This window comes from Lampetra planeri, chromosome 10 (assembly GCF_965212315.1).
Source record: "Lampetra planeri chromosome 10, kcLamPlan1.2.h2, whole genome shotgun sequence".
Classification (NCBI taxonomy): Eukaryota; Metazoa; Chordata; class Hyperoartia; order Petromyzontiformes; family Petromyzontidae; genus Lampetra; species Lampetra planeri.
This window is the reverse complement of record NC_136116.1, coordinates 2,790,121-2,803,317: the sequence shown is the minus strand read 5'-3', so window position 1 is coordinate 2,803,317 and position 13,197 is coordinate 2,790,121. Positions and strand designations below refer to the sequence as shown.

Below are 13,197 nucleotides of genomic sequence, written 5' to 3'. Positions count from 1 at the left end.
TGGCTCCCCAGAATCCGACTGTCGGCGGTTTAGTAAAAAAAAGGGTTTTGCACAAAAACCAGCTCATATGACCTATCGTATGAAAAAAAAACCCCAATCTAGATCTGAAGTTTTCGCGACTGCAGGGATCCATACTCTTTGGTTCTTTCGGTAAAAGTCACGTAGGTAGAAAACTAATAGATTACGACGTTTCGATCGCAACACAAGCAATCATCATCAGGTGGGACAACCACGGCAAGAAACGACTGCATTCTTTGGGGAATCGTTACATATACAGTACATGTTGTATGTGTATAAAATAAATTAAATCACTATTTTTTACCTACGTGACTTTACCGAAAAAAAACCCAAGGCTAGTGTCACTCAGAGGTCCGCAGAGATTGGGCTCGCGAACCCTATTTGCTGTACTGCCCACATACACCGCGCCACTGCTACTACTGCTGCTGCTGCGTGGATGGGTCCGCGTGGCGAGGTCGCACGCCGCGTATTTACTGACACATGGCATCGGGCGGCAGCGAAGAGAGATGATAAAACACAACTTCAAAGGGTCTCATCTCTCTCGCTGACACGACGCGTGATCTTAAAAGGCAAACATCTGCCCGTGGACGCCACGAGGTTTGTGCTGATGCACGACGGTCTACGCCACCCTGCGTATACGCATAGAGACACAGCTCCCCCGCATAGCCTTAACAGACTGTTGGGGCAAGTGCTGTGAGCGATTACCTACGAAGGCCGGCACGGCACACGAGGGGGTGGGTGGCCAGCACCACGCCCGGCCGCCTTTTGTCTCGCGAGAAGCGATGTTTGCACACAGCACCAGGTACTCGTTTGAGGCTGAGTCGACCTAGGGGATACCTAGGACTAGATTATCGTCACCGGTGTTCGGCCTTGAGCGAGAATTAAACTCGGGTCGGGCTCGTAGCGCAGCGCGGTAAGCGCTGCGCTATCGCTCACCGCACACACACATATATATACACACACACATACACACACATACACACACATATACACACACATACACACATATACACACATATACACACACATATACACACACACACGTTAGAATCCTCGCATAGCTCTGAACAGATTGTTGGCGCAAGTGCCGTTAGCGATCACCGAACGCACTGCTGATGATTGCACGCCGCACCAGGTACTAAACTAAGGCTGAGTCGACTTAGGGGAGGCCCGGGACAAGTTACACTCACTTGACACTGATGTTAGTCTTGGCTGGAAATCGAACTCAGGTGGGTTTGGTTTGCAGCGCAATACGCTGAACCAGTATTCACCACTCCCAAAATACGCGCGCACACACAACAGACAGTACGTAATGCAGTTGACAATACGTGCGAGTACACAGCACATGCTCAGTGAAATGTAGATGTATATATATATATTGTATGTAAACATAGGCTTGACCAAGAATGCGTAATACAACAACGATGACAAAAAATTAACGACGACAATAATAACACTGAAAAAAATACCCCAACACATTCATTTGCAATTTCGTACTCGAGAGGATTTAACTTGTTTTGTTTTTGTTGTTGTTGTTGTTAAATATCCCACAAATATTGAACGCTTGGTACCACTGGGCAAGACGATTAGCACGAACGGGATCGAGAGAGAGAGAGGGCACCCGGCAGTCGCGACTCAGAGACTCTGGGTTCTTCTGCAGAGCACCCCATGTGAGCCGGGATCACTGCGAGCCGGAATTAGACAGCAGAGCAGACGAGAGACAGAGTTTGGGTTCCAAGCCCAGAGCTTCCCTCCCCAATAAATTACAACGCGTACAGCAGGCGTGAGATAGCGCGCACACACACACACATTATACATATATATACTTTGCTTGGTCTAGTTCGTATTTAAGCTTACAGGTAACAAAGGAGTGAAGAGAACAATACGGATTTACTAAAATATATAGACATTTCTCAGATATTCGGTTGAACATAAGATGTGTTTAAATCGGACTCATTCGCATGACCACGAGACTGGTTCCTTGTGTTGGCCGAGCATCCTCCGTACCTCACCCGAGTTTACATAAATACGCGACGCGTTTGCTCGACAGAGTTTTTGTTGGTTTGTTTGTTTCCGCTCTGAACAAAAAAATCATCAAATGTTTCTTGTTTTGTTTCCAGTGAACGGCGGGGGTTGGTTGGTTGGGGGGGGGGGGGTTCTCAGTTCGTCCACTCCACACCTTGGCCGCGACTAGCTCCGTCGATCTGGAATTCCGCGGTTCCAGAGTCCGTTGCGAGTTCACGCGCAAACCGCGGGTCAGCAGCCGGGCCCGAGAGGTGGGGGGCGGGGGGGGGGGTGTGCGTTCACGCGCAGCAGCGGCGAGTGCGAGGAGGGTGAGTTCACGCGAGCCATTGAAAGCGAGGTCTCAGTTCGTCCTCTCTCCCTCTCCTCCACACGTGGCCGCGACTCAATCCCTCGGGGTTCCCACGAACCAGAGAGCTCCACTCCTCCACGCGGGGCGGCTGCGGAGCAGAGAGAAGCGCCGAGTCAAGGACCGCGCACATCCAGCGAAGGCCCAAATCGCGAGTGCGCTGCGAGAGATGGCGCGGTTATTCACTCGGAAACTCCACGTTTAAAACAATCACTGGCCGTTGTTGTTGTTGTTATCGCTGTTGTTGGTGATGGTGGTTTATTGTTGCGGGGGGGGGGGGGGGGACCCCAGAACAAACCATGCACCACCAAACACTGGATATTTCCAAAGGAACCTCTCGGGTTTTACGCATTTATCCAAAACGACTACGTGGCGCGCGTCGCACCGCGCTGCTGCTGCTGCGCCGCGGTGCTGGTCGTGATTGGGGCCCCACGGCACTCGTGGAGGGGGCTGCTCTTGTCGACAACAGCCCGGCACCATTTGCTAAACGAACCACGCTCTGCTGATGAACACAGATAAGTCGAACCCGAGCGAGGTTATTTTTATTGTGCCTTGTTTAAACAAACGCTGTTGAAAATCACTGGTCCCGGAATGCCTTTAAGAGGCGTGATTTCTAAACGTAAACGTCATTTACCCAGGCGGCGAAGCAGACTTCTCGTCTGTTTATTTATTTATTACCTAAAACATGAGTGTGCAGGACCACGTGTTAAATGAGCTGTCGGAAAAGATGGGGGAGGGGGGGGCAGACGAAAGCAAAAAACCCAGGGCTCAATGGAACAAGCGGTGGGAGCCGGAGCCTCTTGCCGTGCGGTTGTTTGGCTTCGTGGCTGTGGTCTGGCCAGGGCTGTGGAAACACAAATAAGCGGCCCCGAAAGAAACTTTATTCTCCCGCTCCACTTAGAACCTCCGCGCAAAGATTCCTGGCCAATAATTCTGCCCGAGTATTATTATTCATATTCTTTTTCTTCTTGTAACCATCATCTCCCTTTACTTGACTGAGTAACCCGTTCCTCTCTGTCATACTCCCTAGGGCACGTCAGTTGTCCATCGGCTGCGGGGACTGCGGATGAGACGGGAAGTTGCGCAGGTGGCCGATGCGCGTCTCGGTCGAGTAAATGTCGAGACGGCGAGAGGCTCCCAACTCACGGAGTCATCTCGTGGTGCGCCGACCACTCGTCGAAGCGGAGTCAATTATAGAGCGTGTGAGAGACCGAATTAAGTGTCCGGGTGTGGTAGCCGATGCCTTTAACAGCGAGCTGTCAATTACACCTCGCCCCCACCACTCCACCCCATGCGCAGCAAAGCGCCCCTCGCGAGGAGACGAGTGGGCGCGCGTACTCACCACAGTCCTTTGCATACACGTGAAAACGTGTGTGTGAACACACGTGTTCACGTATGTGTGTGAACACGTGTGTGTGAACGTGTGTGTGTGAACACGTGAACACGTGTTCACGTGTGTGTGTGTGTGAACACGTGAACACGTATGTGTGAACGTGTGTGTGTGTGTGAACACGTGAACACGTGTGTGTGTGTTGACCTGCGCGCGTGCATGCGTGCTCGCATGTGTGTACACACTCGTGTGCAAAGGGTACGCGGACACAGCGGCGGCGGCGGCTGTTGCCGCTGCGCGTTCATCTCGTGCCCCACGCGCGCGTGTGCCCGTCGTGCGCTTGCGCGCGCGAGTTCTGTACCGTGTCAATGCGATGCGGAGAGCGACCAGGCGCCTTCCATGCGCCACACGGAGAAGGCGTAGCTCAGCCGCTCCTGCGCCACGTAGCTGCACGCGGCGCTGAGCCTGGCGTCGGCGCCTCCGCCTCCTCCGCCTCCTCCTCCTCCGCCTCCTCCTCCGTTACCGCCTTCGTCGTCGCTCTGCAGCACCTGGTAGAGGAAGTCGATGTAGCGCGTCGCCAGCTTCAGCGTCTGGATCTTGCTCAGTTTGTCCGAGGGCAGCGTCGGGATGATTTGGCGCAGGGACGAGAACGCCTCGTTCAGGGACTGCGTGCGCTGCCGCTCGCGCACGTTCGCGATGAAGCGCTGCTGCTGCATCTCCTCGCCCGACAAGGGGCTGCCCTCGCTGCCCGCAGCAGCTCCGCCACCCGCGCCGCTCACCACTCCGCCACCGCAACCCGCTCCTCCCGAAACGCTCATGCCACCGCCGCCACCGCCACCACCGCCGCCGCCACCGCCACCACCTCCTCCTCCTCGCTTGCCTCGCTTCCCGCCGCCCGCACCGCCCTCGGCGATGTTCGCGCGTCGCTTGCGGGATCCCCGCCTGCTCGCCGGCCTCTCCCCGGGGTCCTCCTCGCTGGGGAGAGGGCTCGAGAGCGGCGAGAGCGGAGAGCTGGCCGGCGACTCCATCACGAGCCTCACGTCTCTCACCTCCATGGGTTGCGCTGCGCTGCTACCGCGCGATCCGTTGGGGCTTGAGAGGCCACGCGCGGGTCTCACGCTCTCCCCGAACTCTTCCCAAGACGTCGAATCCGTCGCTCTTCTTTGTCTCTCTCTCTCGTCTCGCTGTCCCCCCCACCCCTATCTCTCTCCCCCTCTCGCTCGCTCTATCTGGTTCCCTTACCGACGTCACGCGGCAAAGCGCCGTGCTCCTGCCCCCGGTCTCTCCGTTGTGGAACTCGAGTCGCTGTGGAACTCGATTTGTTGTGGAACTCGAGTCGCTCTGGAACTTGAGTCGTTGTTGAACTCGAGTTGTTGTGGACCACGAATCGCTCTGGAACTCGAGTCGCTGTGGAACCCGAGTCGCTGTGGAACTCGAGTCGCGAATTCCCGCCGGGGTCGCGCTCACGCGCGCGCAACGGCGATTGAGGCGTCGCTCCGAATCCTGAGCGGAGTCGGAGGAGCGCGCACGAGGGGAGGAATTTATACAGTGACTCGGTGCCCCCGCCTCCCCCCTCCATCGCCCCCGCACTGCACTGCTCATTGGGCCCTCTTGTTTTTAGATCATTTGCATATCCCTTGGTATCCCTAATAATGAACGGTGGGCGTACGAGTTGCGTGCGTGCGTGCGTTACGAGTGCGGCGCGCTGGGCTATGCGCACGCCTGCGTGCGGGTTAGCAGGACAGCGATCACATCTGTCTAGAGAATAGTAAAAATAAACGCGGTTTACACTCGGGGGCGGCAGGAAACGTCGGGGTTTTGACGAACGAAAAAAACAATCCGTCGACTGAATGTGAACTGCTACGATACGAACTGGGTTCGTTTTTTATCCGCAGTTTATGGCGGTTTCACGCGCCGGACTGCCACGTTCACGTCGTGTTCATGAAGACCCCCAGGAGCGAGTCTCGTTCAGGAGTCGTGGTGCATTGGGATGCTGCGTCGAAAGCGTTTGTTTGCTGTGTGCCCTCCGCGCGGGAGGAGAAGCGCAAACGACAAATGAGCAACGCTCCAAGCTCCGCACGGACGGATACAAGAATCCATCCGTTGCTGTATTTCCATCTGCCGGCCACTTCGCAGCCCCGAGCCCACAACACCTGGCACGCACACAGGCAGTCTCCTATCAACGACTTGGTCAGGCAGTCTCCTATCAACGACTTGGTCAGGCAGTCTTCCTGATGCGCTCACGATGAGTAGCAGGTTTGCAGCCCGGCCCAGGGCGCCTCACCCCACGTGGCTTTGATTCATTGACGAGAGGCGCACACGGCGACACCTGCCGGGTCCCGGGTTGCTCCGGAGGTGTTTCGCTTTCGCTCGTGAGGAGCGGTGGCGCAGTGGTTGGCGCACTGCGCCGTGAGCCCGGCGCTCACGGGAGCCGACGTCGGTGGCGACTCGCTGGACACGTCTCTGGGCATCCCCCGCCTCGCTCTGGATGGCATTTAGCGGTACAAATGAAAATCGGCGTGAACGTATGTGCAATAAAATGTTATTTTTGTTTACTGTCCTTGTTAGATTTTCGTGACTTTGCGTTTACATTTTCTATATTTTTCACTCCTCTAGATTTTGCATTATTATTTTATTTGTATTGTTTATTTGTATTGTTTATTTGTATTGTTAGTTTGTATTGTTTATTTGTATTGTTTATGTGTATTGTTAGTTTGTATTGTTTTTTTGTATTGTTTATTTGTATTGTTTATTTGTATTGTTAGTTTGTATTGTTTATTTGTATTGTTTATTTTTATTGTTTATTTGTATTGTTTATTTGTATTGTTTGTTTGTTTGTTGTTGTAACTTGCTGACCCGCCCCTACTGGACATCTGTGAGCAAAGAGCTTCACAGCCCATCGGATTCCTCCTGCTGCTGCAGTCCAAATGAAGATTCTGATTCCGAGATTCAAGCCTGGCGTGGCGTGTAAACGTGAGCATTGAGGTGGTGGCCACCCACCCTCTCGTGTGACGTGCCCGCCTGAGTAGGTGCTCACGAACACAACTTTACACCCACACAGAGACTCAAGCTCCACTCATATTTTTCTTTGTCTTGCTATGTCGATATGTATGTCTGTGTGTCTCTCTGTGGGTGCGTCTGTGTGCATGTGTAGAGGAGGCTCGTGAAGGACGCTGCTACGGGACAGTTGGAGGCAGGCGCCCTCCAACAACAATGGAGCGACGCTCACAACAACGAGCGGAGCACCGGGCAGCTAAAATTCAGAAAATTGGCACAGTAGGGGGCACACATCAGTCAGTCAACCCATGGCACCTGGGGGCCGTCCATAAATGACGTCACGCACCTAGGGGGGGTGGGGTCAGAAATTTGTGACGATGTGTGACGAGGGGTGGGGGGTGAGAAATGTGACGTCACATCAAAATGCGCAACTTTAAATAAATATGGACAACACGTTCTACTTAATTAAATGGACTTTTTAATAAATGTCTCCTCCTACAACATCAGAGTGCAGCGCCACATTAAATACGCACTACAATGACAATAGTTTAAAGCGATTTGAAACATGTTTTATTTTCAAATTGGAAATATGGTTTTGTGGGGGGGGGGGGGGGGGCGGGGCAGAGCTTTGTGACGTCATATTTGAGGGGGGGTCTGACTTTTTGTGACGCCGTGTGACGAGGGGGGGAGGGGGTCAAAAATCGTCAAAAATCGCGTGACATCATTTATGGGCGACCCCGTGGGTGTGTCACGAGACCTCCTGTCACCGAACACTTCACGTGGCCTCAAGGTGCACCTGGCCTGGCACAGGCGCCGTGGTGACGTCACCGTCACTTCGTGGCGAATCTCGGTTGTATTGGTGCACGGAGTGTCTACACGCGCGCGTGTGTGCGTCTGTGTGAGAGAGACAATTTTGCGTCTTCACCTGCACATCTCTGGGCGTACGTGTCCCGCGACTTGCCGTCGGGTGAGCCGTTGACGCGTCACGTGTTCTCAAAGTGCACCAAGCCTGGCACCAACACCTCGTGAAAGTTACCAACAATTAGTGCCGAATTGCGGTTGTTGCGTGCGCGTGTGCAATTGTGCGTGTGAGCGGTGTCAAGATCGGCCCACGTGGAGGAAGCTCGTGGAGGTCGCTGCTACAGGTCAGCTGGAGGCAGTCTCCCTCCAACAACAGCGGAGGGCGGAGAAGCGACGCTCACAACAATGGGCAGAGCGCCTGGCGGATAAAACGCAGCAATTTGGCACAATGGAGAGCACAGGTCATCCCAGGCAGTAAACAAATACCATCTGGGTCTGTCCCGTCACTTCCTGTGAGTGAGCCGTCGACACTTTCACGTGAGCTCAAGTGCACCTAGACTGACACAAGCGTGGTGGTGACGTCACTTACACTTCGTGACAAACGGCGGTTGTCAGGAGAATTGAGTGACAATGCGTGAGAGAGTGAGAGAGTGAGAGCGTGAGTGAGTCTGTGTGTGAGTGAGTGAGTGAGACTGTGTGAGAGTGAGTGAGTGAGTCTGTGTGAGAGTGAGTGAGTGAGAGTGAGTGAGTGAGTCTGTGTGAGAGTGAGTGAGACTGTGTGAGAGTGAGTGAGTGAGTCTGTGTGAGAGTGAGTGAGTCTGTGTGAGAGTGAGTGAGTGAGTCTGCGTGAGAGTGAGTGAGTGAGACTGTGTGAGAGTGAGTGAGTGAGTCTGTGTGAGAGTGAGTGAGTCTGTGTGAGATTGAGTGAGTGAGAGTGAGTGAGTGAGTCTGTGTGAGAGTGAGTGAGACTGTGTGAGAGTGAGTGAGTGAGTCTGTGTGAGAGTGAGTGAGTCTGTGTGAGAGTGAGTGAGTGAGTCTGCGTGAGAGTGAGTGAGTGAGACTGTGTGAGTGTGAGTGAGTGAGTCTGTGTGAGAGTGAGTGAGTGAGTCTGTGTGAGAGTGAGTGAGTCTGTGTGAGATTGAGTGAGTGAGTGAGTCTGCGTGAGAGTGAGTGAGTGAGTCTGTGTGAGAGTGAGTGAGTCTGTGTGAGAGTGAGTGAGTGAGTGAGACTGTGTGAGAGTGAGTGAGTCTGTGTGAGAGTGAGTGAGTGAGTCTGTGTGAGAGTGAGTGAGTCTGTGTGAGATTGAGTGAGTGAGTCTGCGTGAGAGTGAGTGAGTCTGTGTGAGAGTGAGTGAGTCTGTGTGAGAGTGAGTGAGTCTGTGTGAGAGTGAGTGAGAGTGATTGAGTGAGTGAGTGAGAGTGCGTGAGTGAGTGAGAGTGAGTGAGTGAGTCTGTGTCAGAGTGAGTGAGTGAGTCTGTGTGAGAGTGAGTGAGTGAGTCTGCGTGAGAGTGAGTGAGTGAGTCTGTGTGAGAGTGAGTGAGTGAGTCTGTGTGAGAGTGAGTGAGTGAGTCTGGGTGAGAGTGAGTGAGTCTGTGTGAGAGTGAGTGAAAGTGAGTGAGTGAGAGTGAGTGAGTGAGAGTGAGTGAGTGAGTCTGTCAGAGTGAGTGAGTGAGTCTGTGTGAGAGTGAGTGAGTGAGTCTGCGTGAGAGTGAGTGAGTGAGTCTGTGTGAGAGTGAGTGAGTCTGTGTGAGAGTGAGTGAGTGAGTCTGTGTGAGAGTGAGTGAGTGAGACTGTGTGAGAGTGAGTGAGTCAGTCTGTGTGAGAGTGAGTGAGTGAGAGTGAGTGAGTGAGTCTGTGTGAGAGTGAGTGAGTGAGACTGTGTGAGAGTGAGTGAGTGAGACTGTGTGAGAGTGAGTGAGTGAGAGTGAGTGAGTGAGACTGTGTGAGAGTGAGTGAGTGAGACTGTGTGAGAGTGAGTGAGTGAGACTGTGTGAGAGTGAGTGAGTGAGTCTGCGTGAGAGTGAGTGAGACTGTGTGAGAGTGAGTAAGTCTGTGTGAGAGTGAGTGAGTGAGTCTGTGTGAGAGTGAGTGAGTGAGTCTGTGTGAGAGTGAGTGAGTGAGTCTGTGTGAGAGTGAGTGAGTCAGTCTGTGTGAGAGTGAGTGAGTGAGAGTGAGTGAGTGAGTCTGTGTGAGAGTGAGTGAGTGAGACTGTGTGAGAGTGAGTGAGTGAGACTGTGTGAGAGTGAGTGAGTGAGAGTGAGTGAGTGAGTCTGTGTGAGAGTGAGTGAGTGAGACTGTGTGAGAGTGAGTGAGTGAGACTGTGTGAGAGTGAGTGAGTGAGTCTGTGTGAGAGTGAGTGAGTGAGACTGTGTGAGAGTGAGTGAGTGAGACTGTGTGAGAGTGAGTGAGTGAGAGTGAGTGAGTGAGTCTGTGTGAGAGTGAGTGAGTGAGACTGTGTGAGAGTGAGTGAGTGAGACTGTGTGAGAGTGAGTGAGTGAGTCTGTGTGAGAGTGAGTGAGACTGTGTGAGAGTGAGTAAGTCTGTGTGAGAGTGAGTGAGTGAGACTGTGTGAGAGTGAGTGAGTGAGTCTGTGTGAGAGTGAGTGAGTGAGTCTGCGTGAGAGTGAGTGAGTGAGTCTGCGTGAGAGTGAGTGAGTGAGTCTGTGTGAGAGTGAGTGAGTCTGTGTAAGAGTGAGTGAGTGAGTGAGAGTGAGTGAGTGAGACTGTGTGAGAGTGAGTGAGTCTGTGTGAGAGTGAGTGAGACTGCGTGAGAGTGAGTGAGTGAGTCTGTGTGAGAGTGAGTCAGTCTGTGTGAGAGTGAGTGAGTGAGAGTGAGTGAGAGTGAGTGAGTGAGTCTGTGTGAGAGTGAGTGAGTCTGTGTGAGAGTGTGTGAGTGAGACTGTGAGAGTGAGTGAGTGAGTCTGCGTGAGAGTGAGTGAGTCTGCGCGAGAGTGAGTGAGTCTGTGTGACAGAGAGTGAGTCTGTGTGAGAGTGAGTCAGTAAGACTGTGTGAGAGTGAGTGAGACTGTGTGGGAGTGAGTGAGTGAGTCTGTGTGAGAGTGAGTGAGTGAGAGTGAGTGAGTGAGTGAGTGAGAGTGAGTTAGTGAGTGAGAGTGAGTGAGAGTGAGTGAGTGAGACTGGGTGAGAGTGAGTGAGTCTGTGTGAGAGTGAGTGAGTGAGACTCTATGAGAGTGAGTGAGTGAGTCTGTGTGAGAGTGAGTGAGTGAGTCTGTGTGAGAGTGAGTGAGTGAGACTCTGTGAGAGTGAGTGAGTGAGTCTGTGTGAGAGTGAGTGAGTGAGTCTGTGTGAGAGTGAGTGAGTGAGTCTGCGTGAGAGTGAGTGAGTGAGTCTGTGTGAGAGTGAGTGAGTGAGTCTGTGTGAGAGTGAGTGAGTCTGCGTGAGAGTGAGTGAGTGAGTCTGTGTGAGAGTGAGTGAGTCTGTGTAAGAGTGAGTGAGTGAGAGTGAGTGAGTGAGACTGTGTGAGAGTGAGTGAGTGAGTCTGTGTGAGAGTGAGTGAGTCTGTGTAAGAGTGAGTGAGTGAGAGTGAGTGAGTGAGACTCTGTGAGAGTGAGTGAGTGAGTCTGTGTGAGAGTGAGTGAGTGAGTCTGTGTGAGAGTGAGTGAGTGAGTCTGTGTGAGAGTGAGTGAGTGAGTGAGTCTGCGTGAGAGTGAGTGAGTGAGTCTGTGTGAGAGTGAGTGAGTCTGTGTAAGAGTGAGTGAGTGAGAGTGAGTGAGTGAGACTGTGTGAGAGTGAGTGAGTGAGTCTGTGTGAGAGTGAGTGAGTCTGTGTAAGAGTGAGTGAGTGAGAGTGAGTGAGTGAGACTGTGTGAGAGTGAGTGAGTCTGTGTGAGAGTGAGTGAGTGAGAGTGAGTGAGTGAGACTGTGTGAGAGTGAGTGAGTGAGTCTGTGTGAGAGTGAGTGAGTCTGTGTGAGAGTGAGTGAGTGAGTCTGTGTGAGAGTGAGTGAGTCTGTGTGAGAGTGAGTGAGTGAGTCTGCGTGAGAGTGAGTGAGTGAGTGAGACTGTGTGAGAGTGAGTGAGTGAGTCTGTGTGAGAGTGAGTGAGTGAGTCTGTGTGAGAGTGAGTGAGTCTGTGTGAGATTGAGTGAGTGAGAGTGAGTGAGTGAGTCTGTGTGAGAGTGAGTGAGACTGTGTGAGAGTGAGTGAGTGAGTCTGTGTGAGAGTGAGTGAGTCTGTGTGAGAGTGAGTGAGTGAGTCTGCGTGAGAGTGAGTGAGTGAGACTGTGTGAGTGTGAGTGAGTGAGTCTGTGTGAGAGTGAGTGAGTGAGTCTGTGTGAGAGTGAGTGAGTCTGTGTGAGATTGAGTGAGTGAGTGAGTCTGCGTGAGAGTGAGTGAGTCTGTGTGAGAGTGAGTGAGTCTGTGTGAGAGTGAGTGAGTGAGACTGTGTGAGAGTGAGTGAGTCTGTGTGAGAGTGAGTGAGTCTGTGTGAGAGTGAGTGAGAGTGATTGAGTGAGTGAGTGAGAGTGCGTGAGTGAGTGAGAGTGAGTGAGTGAGTCTGTGTCAGAGTGAGTGAGTGAGTCTGTGTGAGAGTGAGTGAGTGAGTGAGTCTGCGTGAGAGTGAGTGAGTGAGTCTGTGTGAGAGTGAGTGAGTGAGTCTGTGTGAGAATGAGTGAGTGAGTCTGGGTGAGAGTGAGTGAGTCTGTGTGAGAGTGAGTGAAAGTGAGTGAGTGAGAGTGAGTGAGTGAGAGTGAGTGAGTGAGTCTGTCAGAGTGAGTGAGTGAGTCTGTGTGAGAGTGAGTGAGTGAGTCTGCGTGAGAGTGAGTGAGTGAGTCTGTGTGAGAGTGAGTGAGTCTGTGTGAGAGTGAGTGAGTGAGTCTGTGTGAGAGTGAGTGAGTGAGACTGTGTGAGAGTGAGTGAGTGAGTCTGTGTGAGAGTGAGTGAGTGAGTCTGTGTGAGAGTGAGTGAGTCAGTCTGTGTGAGAGTGAGTGAGTGAGAGTGAGTGAGAGTGAGTGAGTCTGTGTGAGAGTGAGTGAGTCAGTCTGTGTGAGAGTGAGTGAGTGAGAGTGAGTGAGTGAGTCTGTGTGAGAGTGAGTGAGTGAGTGAGACTGTGTGAGAGTGAGTGAGTGAGACTGTGTGAGAGTGAGTGAGTGAGAGTGAGTGAGTGAGACTGTGTGAGAGTGAGTGAGTGAGACTGTGTGAGAGTGAGTGAGTGAGACTGTGTGAGAGTGAGTGAGTGAGTCTGTGTGAGAGTGAGTGAGTGAGTCTGCGTGAGAGTGAGTAAGTCTGTGTGAGAGTGAGTGAGTCTGTGTAAGAGTGAGTGAGAGTGAGTGAGTGAGACTGTGTGAGAGTGAGTGAGTGAGTCTGTGTGAGAGTGAGTGAGTCTGTGTAAGAGTGAGTGAGTGAGAGTGAGTGAGTGAGACTCTGTGAGAGTGAGTGAGTGAGTCTGTGTGAGAGTGAGTGAGTGAGTCTGTGTGAGAGTGAGTGAGTGAGTCTGTGTGAGAGTGAGTGAGTGAGTCTGCGTGAGAGTGAGTGAGTGAGTCTGTGTGAGAGTGAGTGAGTCTGTGTAAGAGTGAGTGAGTGAGAGTGAGTGAGTGAGACTGTGTGAGAGTGAGTGAGTGAGTCTGTGTGAGAGTGAGTGAGTCTGTGTAAGAGTGAGTGAGAGTGAGTGAGTGAGACTGTGTGAGAGTGAGTGAGTCTGTGTGAGAGTGAGTGAGTGAGAGTGAGT

The 13,197-nt window shown here is 52.6% G+C and overlaps 1 protein-coding gene across 2 annotated transcripts; it reads right to left on the bottom strand.

Moving 5' to 3' along the window:
• Nucleotides 1-1,371: 1,371 nt before the first annotated feature.
• LOC144720845 (uncharacterized) lies at nucleotides 1,372-5,261 on the bottom strand. Of its 2 annotated transcripts, none has more exons than XM_078597934.1 (2): nucleotides 4,081-5,261; nucleotides 1,372-3,233 (listed from the first exon to the last, which is right to left on the bottom strand). In XM_078597934.1, the coding sequence occupies exon 1, from the start codon at nucleotides 4,772-4,774 to the stop codon at nucleotides 4,085-4,087; it is 690 nt and encodes a 229-aa protein (XP_078454060.1). In that variant the 5' UTR covers nucleotides 4,775-5,261; the 3' UTR covers nucleotides 1,372-3,233; nucleotides 4,081-4,084. The 2 variants fall into 2 exon arrangements, with proteins under 2 accessions (XP_078454060.1, XP_078454059.1); XM_078597933.1 differs by having other exon boundaries at nucleotides 1,372-2,480.
• Between the last annotated feature and the right edge of the window lie 7,936 nt (nucleotides 5,262-13,197).

Bases quoted from the DNA above. Each gene is read 5' to 3' on its own strand.
- LOC144720845 (XM_078597934.1), bottom strand. From the start codon at position 4,774: ATGGAGGTGAGAGACGTGAGGCTCGTGATGGAGTCGCCGGCCAGCTCT.